This window comes from Hyalella azteca, unplaced genomic scaffold (genome assembly GCF_000764305.2).
Source record: "Hyalella azteca isolate HAZT.00-mixed unplaced genomic scaffold, Hazt_2.0.2 contig11760, whole genome shotgun sequence".
Classification (NCBI taxonomy): domain Eukaryota; kingdom Metazoa; phylum Arthropoda; class Malacostraca; order Amphipoda; family Hyalellidae; genus Hyalella; species Hyalella azteca.
This window is the reverse complement of record NW_025941745.1, coordinates 36,114-49,999: the sequence shown is the minus strand read 5'-3', so window position 1 is coordinate 49,999 and position 13,886 is coordinate 36,114. Positions and strand designations below refer to the sequence as shown.

Here is a 13,886-nt window from a genome sequence, read left to right as displayed (position 1 = left end):
TTGGAATATATTTGAAGGCGTCGATTATTCATAACAATGTGGAGAACCAGAGAAGACTAGAAAATGTATAATGCTCATGATGATATAGGAGTGCAAACTAAATTGTCGTCGGAAACAAGAAAAGTGAGTAATGAGAAACGTGTTCAGGCTGCTTCATATATAAATATGGCATTGACGAATGTTATTCGGAATTAAATGAGTTAGTGAATGAATTTGAACATATATTATATATAATGTCATCATCCCTAGTAAGGGAAATGATCGGGTGAGTAATGGATTTCGGTACACATCATTGTAATAAAAACTCTTCTCTTTATAATTAATTCTTTATAATTATTTCTTAAAAGGATTCAAGAGTAATGCGATAAAGAAAGTTTGTTGAATTTTCTTAAATGTATCAATTATTTTCAAGGTCTGCCTGTTGGTTGGTAAGCTGTTCTTTAAGGTGAACTAATTCGAGGAAGGCTGTTTGGTTCGGGTTGAACCAGTAAAATGAATCCAAATAAAAACTAAAACAGACAGGAGCGTTTGAAATATGTGTTTTTGCTTATAAGACGAATGAGACATCCTGTAAGCGTTTTTAGTGCTCACGCTGTGTCGCAACTCAGCCTGAGTTACCTGCTGGGTACAACTGGCACTTCCCACTCCAGCTTTTCAATGACGCCTCGTCAGTGGAAGTGAGTCAGTTGCGGACGCAGGTGATGTCTGCAGTGAGCTCCGCCCTTCAGTGCAACCGTCTCTTGACCGAATGTCTCAGTCAAGGTGCACTCTTATCACAATAAACGAGTTATTTCGGACGTTTCTCCATCAGTGTTCTTTGATGCTAAATTACTGAACTTAGTGTTTACTTTGTAGTACATAATTCATAGAGATTATCGTTTTCCCTTGTTTAGTGGCGAAGCAAGGCCGAGGATCGCTGAAGGAGGTCAAGGTTAGTGCTGTGCTTGAGAAGCGGTGCCCGGATCAGCAGGGCCAGTTTCGCTTTCGTTGGTCCCCTAACTCTTAGTTGCTCGAACCTATGCAGGTCACGTGAAACCCATACGCTCGATTTTATTTAATATATCGAATTATTCTGTCAAATTGCTTCATATCACTATAATTGGGCTTCAGCCATCATGTTTTTATGTTAGAGGCTCTTAGTCAATAGTCTTAGAGCTGCTTTGGCAGGCTCAGCCCTCAGGCTGAGCAGCTGTTTTATCTCTATTCAAATTATTCAATGATTCCATTCTACTGTAAGTGCATGACCAAAATTTCTCAACGCAAGCACAATTCTGTGCATCCTGTGTTGTGTAGGCTAGCTTTTTAATTATGTGTTCTGAAGTCTGAACTTCTGAAAGGTACTTGCTTAGTCTTTATATTAGTGATTACTGATTTGTAATTGTGCAGTGCTTATCCCAATTTTATACTCGTGAGTTTTGATGCCTTAGAGTTTTACTTGAAGTATAAAAGTTTAGCATTAACACAACACATCCAAACAACTGAAACAAGCAAACATCAAAATTATTCTTATTTTTAGTGCATAATAATAATAGTGGTAAAAAAATATAGTATGTCTATATTATTTTGTTGACTGTGGACTGTGGTTTGTCATGGCTAAATATGAAGGCTTTTACCATAAAAATTTACAAGTTATTATGTCCATTTCTCAAAGATCTCTACCAAAAAAGTAGTAAGTGTAACAATTTCTTAAATACCTAGTCTTATTTTCCATGCAAATGGTACAAAAATGACAAAATTTGTGTCCATAGAAGAAAGCAAAATATTGGTATCTATGTGACTATGCCTAAAAATTAATAACAATTATACTCATTTTAGAAGCAGGTAGGCCTAATTATGAATTTTGAAGCTCTTGTAGTTTGTGACTTTGTGGTTGTGGTATTTTATTAACCACCCAGTAATAAAACTGGAGCCCAGTGTTTGGTTGTGCATTGAAAGCCAGACCTGCCTGCTGCCAGAGAGCTCTGTCTAAGTCAAATTAATTTTATGAGCTATTTATAGGAATTATAGCTAGCACTTTTTGGCCATGTATAGAGCTGTGCAATGTGCATTTTATCCATGGAAAGTTAAATACTATCCAATTGTTAATAAACCCATGCATTATGCAACATGCATACATTCAAGCCATAACATTCAAAAATCACGTATTTTTAACATTTATCTTCTCAGCTGTTTAGAAAATATCAAGTCATTTCTAAATCTTCTTCCAATGCTTTTGTACATGCTTTTTTGGAAGTGACAATAAACATAAATAAAAATAGAATTTAAATCTTTAGAGACATTCATCTCCTAAAGAAAAGTTTTGGATAATAGTGATGTCAGTGGAATTCATGAAGAATTGTGGCAGCAATGATTTATTAAGTATAGTGGCAGCAACTGTCATGTTATAAGGAAGGCCAATAATAATAATAATTATATTGTTAGTGTATTGTATTGTGCAACTTTTTATAGGTATTGGTTTCACTAGTATCTGAGAAATAATTATGCTCTACTTGTGAAATTTGTAAGTAATTTTCTAAATGTCTATGATTGCTATAGAATAAATTTAACAAAAGGTATAAAGAGCCATGAAATTCATTGTTTTAGTTGGGAATCAATATATAAAGATATATGCCATCATTTGACAGTATCATTCATTTGACTGATTATCATCATAATTTGACATTATCATCATCATTTGACATTAACTTATGACACCAACTTTTCCTGACCATGTCCATTTGCAAGGCCAAAATTCAATCTGTAATATTCATTTAGCCTTCTATGTGTACCGGTATTGATTATTGTTGTAAAATTGAAGCCTATGTGTTTGCCTTGAAATGTATACACCTATACCGGTACTTATGTATTTTTTGTGTATGCAGGAGAGGGAATTGCTCATGTTTTTGCATTTTCTAGGTTTCATTAGTGTGGTTCTGAAATGACTGTCCAATTTTTTTTTTTAGATTTTGATCTGAGGCTTGGTTAGTCTGATGCTTTATGTTCGGCTTTAGTTTTCCTTTTGGGACTTCTTACTGTATTAATATCACACACCTTTGGCTTTATAAAAATAGTTTTCACTGCTTCAATTTTCTTCATACAAACCTTTATAATATTGATATGATATATATGTACTTATATATAAATATCTTGTAGGACACCACCTTATCACCTTATATATAACTAATGTGAAAAATACAAAACATTTCAGATGTTGAATGTAGGACACCACCTTAGCTACATTTATATTGGTGTCCTACACTGCCATGATAACAGATCAAATACTCTTCCGATATACACTGGTTTTATATAAAATCAAATTTACTTGCGATTTACCCTTTCTCTAAAACCTATCAAATTAATTTCTGATATAGACCGCTTTCTGCTGTTGAATTTCATGTTGCTTTGTCTAGACTCTAGACTCTTAGACATTTATTTGACTTTAACACCTTGTTGCACTGGCTTTAATAACATTCAACATCTGAAATGTTTTGTATTTTCACATTAGTTATTTCTAGTTGTTGAATTTGATATACTTGGGATTTGATGCAGCCCTTAGATGTATATGTGTTACAAAATTCGTAGTAACAGCCATGGTATCATGAATGGATAAAGAACTGCTTTGAAGCACTGGGTGCTGGTGGAGTATATATATAGACTTGTGGCAATACATAGCAGTAAAGGCCGCGTGTAGATTATCAGCAATAATAATAAAATACTAACACGCCTGACCTCGTTTTTCACTACAATCTAAAATACAATTGTGTCTCAAATCTTATAATTCTTTCTCCATACTCTACCTGAACCGAACCACGCCATGCCAGACAGCATTGATCGGTAAATATTGCGCATACTGTACGTGAACGGAAATCCCTGTGCTTGAACGTTCAATTCTACACATTTGTATTTCTTGTAATTTGTAAAAGTTTGCTCTAACATGTACCCGGCACCTTCACGCGTTGTGCCCTAAAGCTTATCGAACGATATCAGGCGCTACGTGACCTAAAAGAAAGATTTAAGTTAACTTTAGCGCTCTTCGTAAAGAAATCCTCGTCAATAGCGTTTATATGCTTGCGGGTAATACTTGTATGAAACTGAACCTTTGTGGCCAATATTCTGCTTTTTCAGTTAGGGACGCGTTTGTATGTAATATGGGATCATTTAATTCAAACAAATAAAGGACCAAGCAACTACGAGATTCAAACATATTCATAATAGATGCCTGCTTTCCGTTAGATTCGCATTCTATTTTTCGTTTTTTTAAACCAAGTTAATAGACGAGAAATTTATCTATAACAATAAAATAATTCAAGTCGTATAATTTCGAAGCAGTATTTTCATGCTCCACGTACATGGATGCCCGATGCGTACGGTATATGATTTGCAGTCTAACCATATTTTATAGCCGGGGTTTTAAACTGAATATAGACCTACCTATATTAGGTGAGACTGCTTGATACGAACGGTTATAAAATGCGCTCAAGGACTGGTGTCGGCCAATTCGACTCGTCTTAACACTGCCATGATAACAGATCAAATACACTTCCGATATACTACACTGGTTTTATATAAAAAATCAAATTTACTTGCGATTTACACTTTCTTTAAAACCTATCAAATTAATTTCCGATATAGACCGCTTTCTGCTGTTGAAGTTCATGCCGCTTCGTCTAGACTCTAGAGCTTCGAGATAAATATAGATATAGATGCATATTTTACATTAAGGGATGAAACACTCCTTTAAAATTTATATCCCCCAATAAATATATTGTATATATTTACAATTGAACCTTGAGTTACGAGTTTTTCCCTGAGTTCGGTCAGGTTTGATCATCAATCGATTTAAATTGATGTGATTATCTACTGAAACGTTGTTTGCGATAATTAACTGAGCTGTATCTCTTAGTTCACTGCACAAATGCTTAGTCAGCTTAGTATGAAGACAGTGAAATGCTGCCAGCGACTGCTGACGCTATATGTAATCGAGGATGCTTTGTCTGACACTAACATAAAAGTTTAGTGCTGATGTCCAAAAATTTCATCTGTAGTGATAATATTTGTTATAAGTTCCTTTGGCTAAATGAAAAAAGTATTTACGTATAATATTAAGCCTTACAACAGCCTGACAATCCGCTTGTTCGATACTGAGATCGAGGATACAGTAGCGTGTTAAAAGAAAATTACGACTGCCTATTATTTATTCCTTGTAGGATATTAGCTGTCGCATATTAGGATACACTGTCATGAGGAAATTGCCCTCAAACTCAGCTGGCGTCCAAAACATCTTGAATTCGGCGCGTCCACACGAATCGCATGCAGTTAGAGCGCCATATCATGAAATTTCAAAACCAAGTTTCAAAAGAAATTCTTTCCATCGAAAAAAAAACGGCGTTGATCGTGTGACAGTCTTTCCTCAAGTTCTGTCAGGATAATTGAAATACTGGCTGCAAATTAGGAAGACCCGTATTAATAGCTTTTACGTACTATTTATTTCGTATCAATTCTTTCATTTCAATATGCAATAATTCCGGGTGTGGTGCACATCTCATTTTTTTTATTTTTCATTAAATCTTACTCAGAAACTACTCAAGCCAACTTTGCGACGCGTTTTCCCATGCCACATTTACTTTTCAGTACAAAATAGTACATATATTAATGGTAATTGCACAAAATATACGGACTCTTCAATGGCTAATTTGTCTCTTATTCTTCAATATTTTAATCCGATCAAGTAGCCTCAGCCGCAGCCCATCTCTCCTCAGTATGGAAGGCCGCAAACATCTCTTAATTATAGCGAACACTTGCATGCTTATTGCAGCCTTACGTCAGAACAAGGTGCTTAAAATTGTCATCTTAAATTGCCCTTGAAATTAATTAATTTATCATTCGAACAAAGTCTCTCCTCGTCACAGTTTTCATTTGCTACGTCATTGAGTGGAGTAACTTCATACGTCGTTGGGATTCATCCTGCCATGCCCGCTTGATCTAAATTGCTCAATACGTCTCGTTTTAGGGTTGACTTTATCAATTATTTTTTAACCCTTAAAAATATCACTATCATTCACTGAAATCAATACAGCTCGAGCTGAATTAAGCTCTCAAGTTCTTTATTTTTTTATTTCCTACGTTTCAGTTTCACTTGAAAACGCTATTTAAACTTAGCGGAACTTTCGCCTTGCACGTCTTAACAGCCCTTGCATGCCTTTACATCCATAAAGTGACTTCCATGTAATATCATCCATGCAGTGACTTCCAAACAATATTCACCCAGTGATTTTCAAGTAATAACATCCATGCTGTGACTTCCACGTAATATCATCCATGAAGTGACTTTTATTTAAGATCATCCATGCAGTGACTCGTCTATAATTACTTCTCGCATTGACTTGCAAATAATGTCATCCAAGCAGTGAATCTCTAGTAATATCATTATATGATGCTTGCATTGATTAAGTAATATCATCGATGCTGTGACATTCATGTACTATCCATGCAGTTACTCTCAAGTAATATATACTGCAAGTAATATATTACAATACATTATATCAAGTAACATGTATCACACGTAATATATTACATAGAAGTAATCTAATACATTGCAGTTATAGCTGACAACATGGACAGCAACGGTAGCCAATGTTTCTGTCTGCGCTGGAACAACTTCCAGAGCAGCGTGGTGACAGTGATGCGCACGCTACTGCAGGACAGAGCCTTCCTGGACGTCACGCTGGCCTGCGATGGCCGCAGTCTGCAGGCTCATCGTCTCGTGCTCGCATCCTGCTCTGATTTCTTCAGTGACGTACTTAAGGTAAGGCATTAATTATAAACGTATTTTAATGATCATTAGAAGTAGCATTTTAATGATCAGTGGCTGTTGACCCGGGCATGAAATTGTGTGGTAGTGTTTAAACTAGCAGCTTGCAACATTTGCTAGCTTCTTCAGTGACGTACTTAAGGTGAGGCATTAATTATCAACGTATTTTAATGGTCATTAAAAGTAGCATTTTAATGATCAGTGGCTGTTGACCCGGGGTTGAAATTGTGTAGTGCTTAAACAAGCAGCTAGCTACATCATCTCCGACTTCTTTAATGACGAACTTTAGATGAGTATTATTAGCACAGTGGCAATTTTCAGGCTGTAGACCCAGGGCTTCTAATGGTTTGTAGTGTTTAAACAAGCAGCTAGCTATACACCTGCGCTCCCTTCTTCAGTGACGCCCTTGAGTCGAGCATTATCATCACTACGGCAATTGTTCAAAACACTCGTGGCTCGAAAGCTACACCTAGTGCATTGAATAGTGAGTGCATCACTATGGAACCCATCTTTTTCCTACCAATTCTACAAACAGCCTCACTGTGAGAGCCAATTTTTTCGTCCTTAAAATTCTATTACCAGCTTTTCCATGAAACCCCATTTTTGTACGATCAATTCTATCAACCGCTTTACGAGACGCCATTTTTAAGCAAGATCTCCTAATTAAACCAATCCGTTTCGTGATATTATTTTATTACATGTAAAATCTTTCGGAACGTTTGGTGTGGATTAATATATGGCCATAGAAATCATTAGGTACATTTCTGTGGATCATTTTTCCGTAATGGTAATATTATGTGTATACTATGTACTATTTCGTACATATACATAGTTGATTTTAGATCACACATATAATATTTTATTGGGCTATTTAGTTTGATCGGACGGACGTTGCATAATTTAGCGATACTATTTCTTCTTTTTTTTTCAAGGAAACCGTAGCAATTTCTCTAAGATTTATTTTTCTTTTTATTCATAGTTTGACATTTGCCAACCACATGCATGGGTTTTCATAATCGTCACTATCTTGCCGGAGAAATTTTTATTTCTGCGATGCAATTTATAAATTGAGTATATTCGGGATTCATGTAACTATCTGCAGCAAATGTTTTCATTTTAGTATACGACCATCGATGTGTATTTTTAAATATTTATTTGCAGGAGAACCAGACGGAACATCCCATCATTTTCTTGCGGGATGTGAGCTTCTGGGAACTGGAAGCCATCATGGACTTCATCTACAATGGCCAGGTCAAATTTATTGCTTATAAAATTTATGTTAATTTACGGTAATTAAAAATTTAAATAGCACTCTCGGTTACAATGGCTTATGATGAGATTCAATCTTAATTGCTTCTGAGGGTTCAATTCAATATTTTAATAATTTTCACTGTAATGTCGGGAATAAATTGAAACTTGCATTGGTGACCATCGAGCTATGTTTTAAGTATCGCTAAGCTGATTTATTTTTCATTTGCATTGTGAATTTCATACTCCGAGTTTCCGTATAGTACATGGATTGGTTACTCACCGTCATCGCATTCATCTTGAACTTTAATTTGTATTAACTTGTTTCCTATCAATTTCAAGCTCTGCAGCACCGTATTAACGAATGTGTTTTTTCTTGAATTTCAAATAGTATATTTAAGCTCTGTAGCACCGTATAAATGAATATGTTCTTTCCTGAATTTACAATAATATATGCAAGCTCTGTAGCACCGTATTAACAAATGTGTCCTTTCCTGAATTTCATGTTATAGGTATATTTAAGCTCTGTAGCACCGTATTAATGAATGTTTTTTTTCTGAATTTCAAATAATATATTTAAGATCTGTAGCATACCGTATTAAGGAATATGTTTTTTTCTGAATTTCATATAATATATCTAAGCTCTGTAGTACCGTATTAGCGATTGTGTCTTTTTCCTGAATTTCAAATAAAATATTTAAGCTCTGCAGCACCGTATAAATGAATGTTATATACTGAACTTGACGTAACAGCAACATGTTTTTGCAGGTAAACATCATGCGGGAACAATTGCCAGGCTTCATCCGCACAGCGTGTGCACTGCAGATCAAAGGACTCGCGGCCGTTAATAACAACAACAGTCCATTTAATTTCAATAATAACAGCTGCAGTCCCACAAGCACCAGCAACCCATTCAGTTTTAACAGCTCCATCAGTTCCAATAACGAAATAAACAGCTTTTTAAATTACAACAACAACAACATCAACAGTGTTAACAATAACATTATTGCCGCTGTTAACAATAACAATAATGATTCAAAATTTAGCAATAGACAACTAGAACCTATGGCTCTAGACACCAAGTTTAGGGTACGTTCTCAGAGCCCTAGAGCTTCCCCTCCTATCGCTGCCTCCCCTCCCACTACCCCAAGCTTTAAGAAGAGAAGGCATGACTCCCCCATTCCTCTTCCCCTTTCATCCCCACGTTTCGGGGACCCTGAAGGTCCCCCCAGGTCCCTGGATGAGGACGGTCCCAATCTCAAGTCCTCGTCCCCTTTCGGTATCACTGATACCATCCAGTCCCTCGCGTTCTCAGGTGAGAATTTCATGATGTATACATAAATGACATTTTTTGTATAATAATAATATCTTACGTGAATGATATTCTCCGGTAAGATATTATTTTTGTCGTTGATAAGAATTCTGGTGCTTGTAGACGGGGCATTACCTAGTGGCGGCCAGTAACTAGTGGCGGCCAGTAACTAGTGGCGGCCAGTAAAACATCAAAATACATACCGTCGCTATTTACGGCGCTACTGGCCTTGTGTACAGGCGCTATTGGCCACGCAAAGAGCCAGTAAGCTTTAGAACGGACCAGTATCATAATAATTGGTCACAGTTACTGGCTGCTGCTATATCCCCTGTGAAGAAAAACCTAAAATGATAGCCCCTGTTTTGTCACTTCGAGTTAATTTTGAAGTTTCAAATACTTTCCCTTAATCCATCTATATTTTTAAGCGTCTCTAGATGAGTGAGATGGTGTTTATTTATTTTATCTCTTGCATTTGAGTAAAAATTATGCAAGCTGTTCCCATTTCAAAGCTGGTCTACGTTGGCAGCATAAATCCTGATTTCTGAGATACGTTGAAGCATCGAAACGTTTAGTTTTCCTATCCAAATACCTACATATATGGTACAATGTGGAAAAGTATCTCTTACCATTAATTTAAACGGTACAAAATTTTTCGATAATTTGACAGACATGAACCCAGTTTCTGAAATGTCTTTCTTAAAGATTGAATGAAAAAATGTTTCCATATTTATGGCAATTAGAAAGCAAAAAGGGCAATTTGCTTACAACCGCGGACATTGTATGCTTCTCAAATTCGAGTTATTTAAAAATTATCTGTTTAGTTCCACCTGAAATGTCGTAAAAATATCGTCATCCGGATATAGAACATCATTCAAATATCTGATGTTGCTAATGATGAAAGATGTAGGTACCTTTTATAGATGTTATTGACGTCATAGATAATTTCCGTGTTAACATTTTCGAGTCCTTGTAGCAAAATATTTGGTAGACAATTCGATTATATTTCCGATTTTCTATGATTATCTCTGTCCAATACGCGGCAAAGATAATCATCGAAGTAATAAATTTTAATATTGAAAGATGAATGTTTTCAATGTTAATGATATCATAGATGATTTAGATATTAAAACTTTTGAGTTTTAGCAGCGAACTCTGCGGTGGGCAACACGATGACGAATCTTTGAAGTAATAAATTTAAATGTTGAAAGATGAACGTTTTCAATTTTAGATGATTTAGATGTTAAAATTTTCGATTTTTAGCAGCGAACTCTGCGGTGGGCAACACGATGACGAGTGTGGCGAGCATGGCCAGCATCTCGGTAGCGAAGGCGATCTCGCTCTCTAAACTTGTCCACGAAATATCCTCGCAAGCCTCCATTGCCAGCCTCAAGTCTGCCTCTCTGCCTCCTCATCACACCAGCCTCCCTCCTGACGAACTTGTTAACGGCGACCTACAGCCTCACACACCGCCTCCCCAGCAGCCTCTGCCTCATCTCCCCTCAGCCCATCTCCATAACACGAGTCAGTTTTGGGGGTATACGAGTTAGTTTTGGAGGAATACGAGTTAGTTTTGGAGGAATACGAGTTAGTTTGGGGGAATACGAGTTAGTTTTGGGGGTGTACGAGTTAGCTTTGGAGGAATACGAGTTAGTTTTGGGGGAATACGAGTTAGTTTTGGAGGAATACGAGTTAGTTTTGGGGGAATACGAGTTAGTTTTGGAGGAATACGAGTCAGTTTTGGGGGAATACGAGTCAGTTTTGGAGGAATACGAGTTAGTTTTGGGGGAATACGAGTTAGCTTTGGGGGAGTACGAGTTAGATTGGGGGAATACGAGTTAGTTTTGGGGGAATACGAGTTAGTTTTGAGGGAATACGAGTTAGCTTTGGGGGAATACGAGTTAGTTTTGGGGGAATATGAGTTAGTTTTGAGGGAAAGCGAGTTAGTTTTGAGGGAATACGAGTTTTTTTTTTTTTTGAGGGAATACGAGTGAGTTCGGGCACAAAGTCAAATATTTGTTTATATCATATTGATCCAAAGTCACGCAATATAGTTTCGTTTCTTGAAGAAACCTTACCTAATTTTTACCATGGAATACGTGCACACGAGCATCCTTGCCATCACCACGCACCTGTGAGCTCGACACATGGCAATGCTACAGCTGTGCATCACTTAGAATTTTTTTGTGAATTAGAGTGCATATCAATCATTTATATCGGAGTGCATATCGCTTATTTAATTTAGAGCGCATAGCGCTCATTTAATTAGAGTGCATATCACTCATTTAAATCAAATTGCACGTCGATTATTTTAATTACAGTGCCTATCGCTCATTCCTGAACGTCTAGCCCTCTGAGGCTTGAGTAGGGCTGGCATTATTGCTGCTCTAATGAACGCATTTCTCTAATTATTGCAGCTCTAATAAATATATTTGTTGAGCAGAAGACTGGGCATCAAGCAAGAACGAGGACGGCTTCCCCGCGTGTTCGCTGTGTGGTAAAGTCTTCAAGCATCAGGGCTCATTGGTGGCGCACTATCAGGTGACCATATCAGTCTCTTTATCACTATATAGAGTGTGTCATCACTTTGACACAATATATTAGTGTCTCATCACGCTGACACACTCTATAGGTTGTGCCATCACGCTGACACACTCTGTAGGTTGTGCCATCACGCTGATACACTCTATAGGTTGTGAGCCAACTGATCGCAATCAGCGACTGGTCAGAACCTCCTGGCCGACTTTATGGTCTCCTGAGAGTAGGGCAAGAGTTGGCAGAATCCCCTCAGTCCTCTCACCAGGCTCTGGTAGCTGTCTGATTCGGGACCGGAATGTAGACCAAAAAGCGGACATATAGAGAAGCTGATTTACGTTCGGTCCTCCTATAGGAACCTATTAGGAACCGACTATAGTCGGTTCCTAATTCAGGGTCGCCGCAAACTAAAATTTGGATAGGGCTTGAGCGCTACCCACAAATTCATGCTGCATGAATTCGTATTGACATTTATTTTTTGTCACTAAATCAATGGATTCATGGGAAGGCACTAATCAATTTTGCACTAATTCAACGGATTCTTTACGCTAGTATTGTTTCAACTATGTTGAAAAATTGTTTACTCTCAAACAAAGTTATCGCTTTGTGTGATACGAAAAATTTCATCTGTTTGGTGCAGTGAAAGTTTAAAAATCATGTTAACTTATCTAGCAAGTTAAGTAGAAGAAGGGTAATTATTGACTGTCCGTGCAGGTTCACCAGCAGCGTACCAAGTGCCCGGTGTGCCAGAAGGTGTTGTCCCGCCACTACCACATGAAGGTTCATCTCCTGACGGTGCACAAAGTCCCGGACTCTGAGATAGACTCGCTTCTGAGAACACAATGTGTCTGATGTGCTGTCAAGTTAACACAATGTGTCTGATGTGCTCTACTCTAGTTCTTCCTTGCCTTGTTCAGGATTCCTTGAATATCCTGTACAGATATTGAGTTTTCTGGCTCTGATTACGCGAGGTGTCGGAAATTATCTATTAATATTCCATGCCAGTGGAACGTTTGTGGTGCTATTGTACAGATTTCGGGGAGCGTGGGAAAATCTAGTTGATGGGAAATTTTATTTGTGAGGTCCTGTTAGACATGCAGAATATTTTGCATTGCTCTAACAATAGTAAGTACAAGATCGGAAATGCGGAAGTGAACGACACCGTTTATTGTGTTCATGGCCATAATGGAAGGGTTGGCTAAATTTTTAGATTGCATTTGTTCGAATTTTGATCGCGAATCAAAAAGCCTAAATACATTATTTTAATTTCGATCTGGTATATAGGGCTCATTCGAATGATTTTTGCAGCCTTAATTTTTTCGTGCAATATTCCGTGCCTGGTAATTTTTGTAGAATTTTTATGGAGTAAATATTTATGTCGAGTCAAGATTTTCTTGGTTTACTTCTATACGTTGACTGAGGAGTGCATCTCTGCATTTAATGTGAACTGTTTTATTTTATTATTTCTGTACCAAATTGAAGAAATTATTGTTTTATTATGTTTTTTCTATCAAATTGAGTTGCCCATTATAAATATTATTGAGTAAAGTATCATAAAGTGTAGTAGATGCAGCCGTAGCTCGCGGGTGTCATATCTGTCTGAACTGATACAATATTGACATTAATAATTCTTCTTTATTTTAGGAATGCAATGCAGAAGTTATTCACCTACTCATCTGCACTTGAGTTCATAGTAAATTATTGAGGGTTATTGTAATAAATGAAGTAACTCAGTGAAGTTTCACGGCGATATATTCCTGCTGCGTTGATGTAGCATCACTTTAGGAGCCTCTAATAAAGCTTCTTAAATTACGTATAGGTACTAAGTTAACCTTAAGGAATTTTAGTACCTGCTTGCCTCTGTGTCTAGATTTCTCCGTCCTCGCTAACCATTAGTTTAAGTCAATAAATAAATGGCGATCAAAGTAAAATGGCGCTAAAAAAATTATGCAAGCGTTACTGGGAAACGAATTTGTGGCCTGGAAAGCCTAAGCGAAAACTTCA

General features: G+C 37.0%; 1 protein-coding gene across 3 annotated transcripts; it reads left to right on the top strand.

Moving 5' to 3' along the window:
* The first annotated feature begins 682 nt into the window (after positions 1–682).
* On the top strand, positions 683–13,369 carry LOC108673292 (zinc finger and BTB domain-containing protein 44). 3 transcript variants are annotated; one of them, XM_018161093.2, is made up of 8 exons: positions 683–931; positions 6,579–6,784; positions 7,952–8,041; positions 8,807–9,353; positions 10,611–10,871; positions 11,791–11,888; positions 12,597–12,726; positions 12,757–13,369. In XM_018161093.2, the coding sequence occupies exons 2-8, from the start codon at positions 6,593–6,595 to the stop codon at positions 12,762–12,764; spliced, it is 1,326 nt and encodes a 441-aa protein (XP_018016582.1). In that variant the 5' UTR covers positions 683–931; positions 6,579–6,592; the 3' UTR covers positions 12,765–13,369. The 3 variants fall into 3 exon arrangements, with proteins under 3 accessions (XP_018016582.1, XP_018016583.1, XP_018016581.1); XM_018161094.2 differs by having other exon boundaries at positions 10,614–10,871; positions 12,597–13,369; XM_018161092.2 differs by having other exon boundaries at positions 12,597–13,369.
* The last annotated feature ends 517 nt before the right edge of the window (positions 13,370–13,886 follow it).

Excerpts from the sequence above, each read along its gene's own strand:
- LOC108673292 (XM_018161093.2), top strand. The coding sequence starts at position 6,593 with ATGGACAGCAACGGTAGCCAATGTTTCTGTCTGCGCTGGAACAACTTC. Across the intron at positions 8,042-8,806 it reads ACTTCATCTACAATGGCCAG|GTAAACATCATGCGGGAACA; the intron begins GTCAAATTTATT and ends ATGTTTTTGCAG. Across the intron at positions 11,889-12,596 it reads CATTGGTGGCGCACTATCAG|GTTCACCAGCAGCGTACCAA; the intron begins GTGACCATATCA and ends CTGTCCGTGCAG.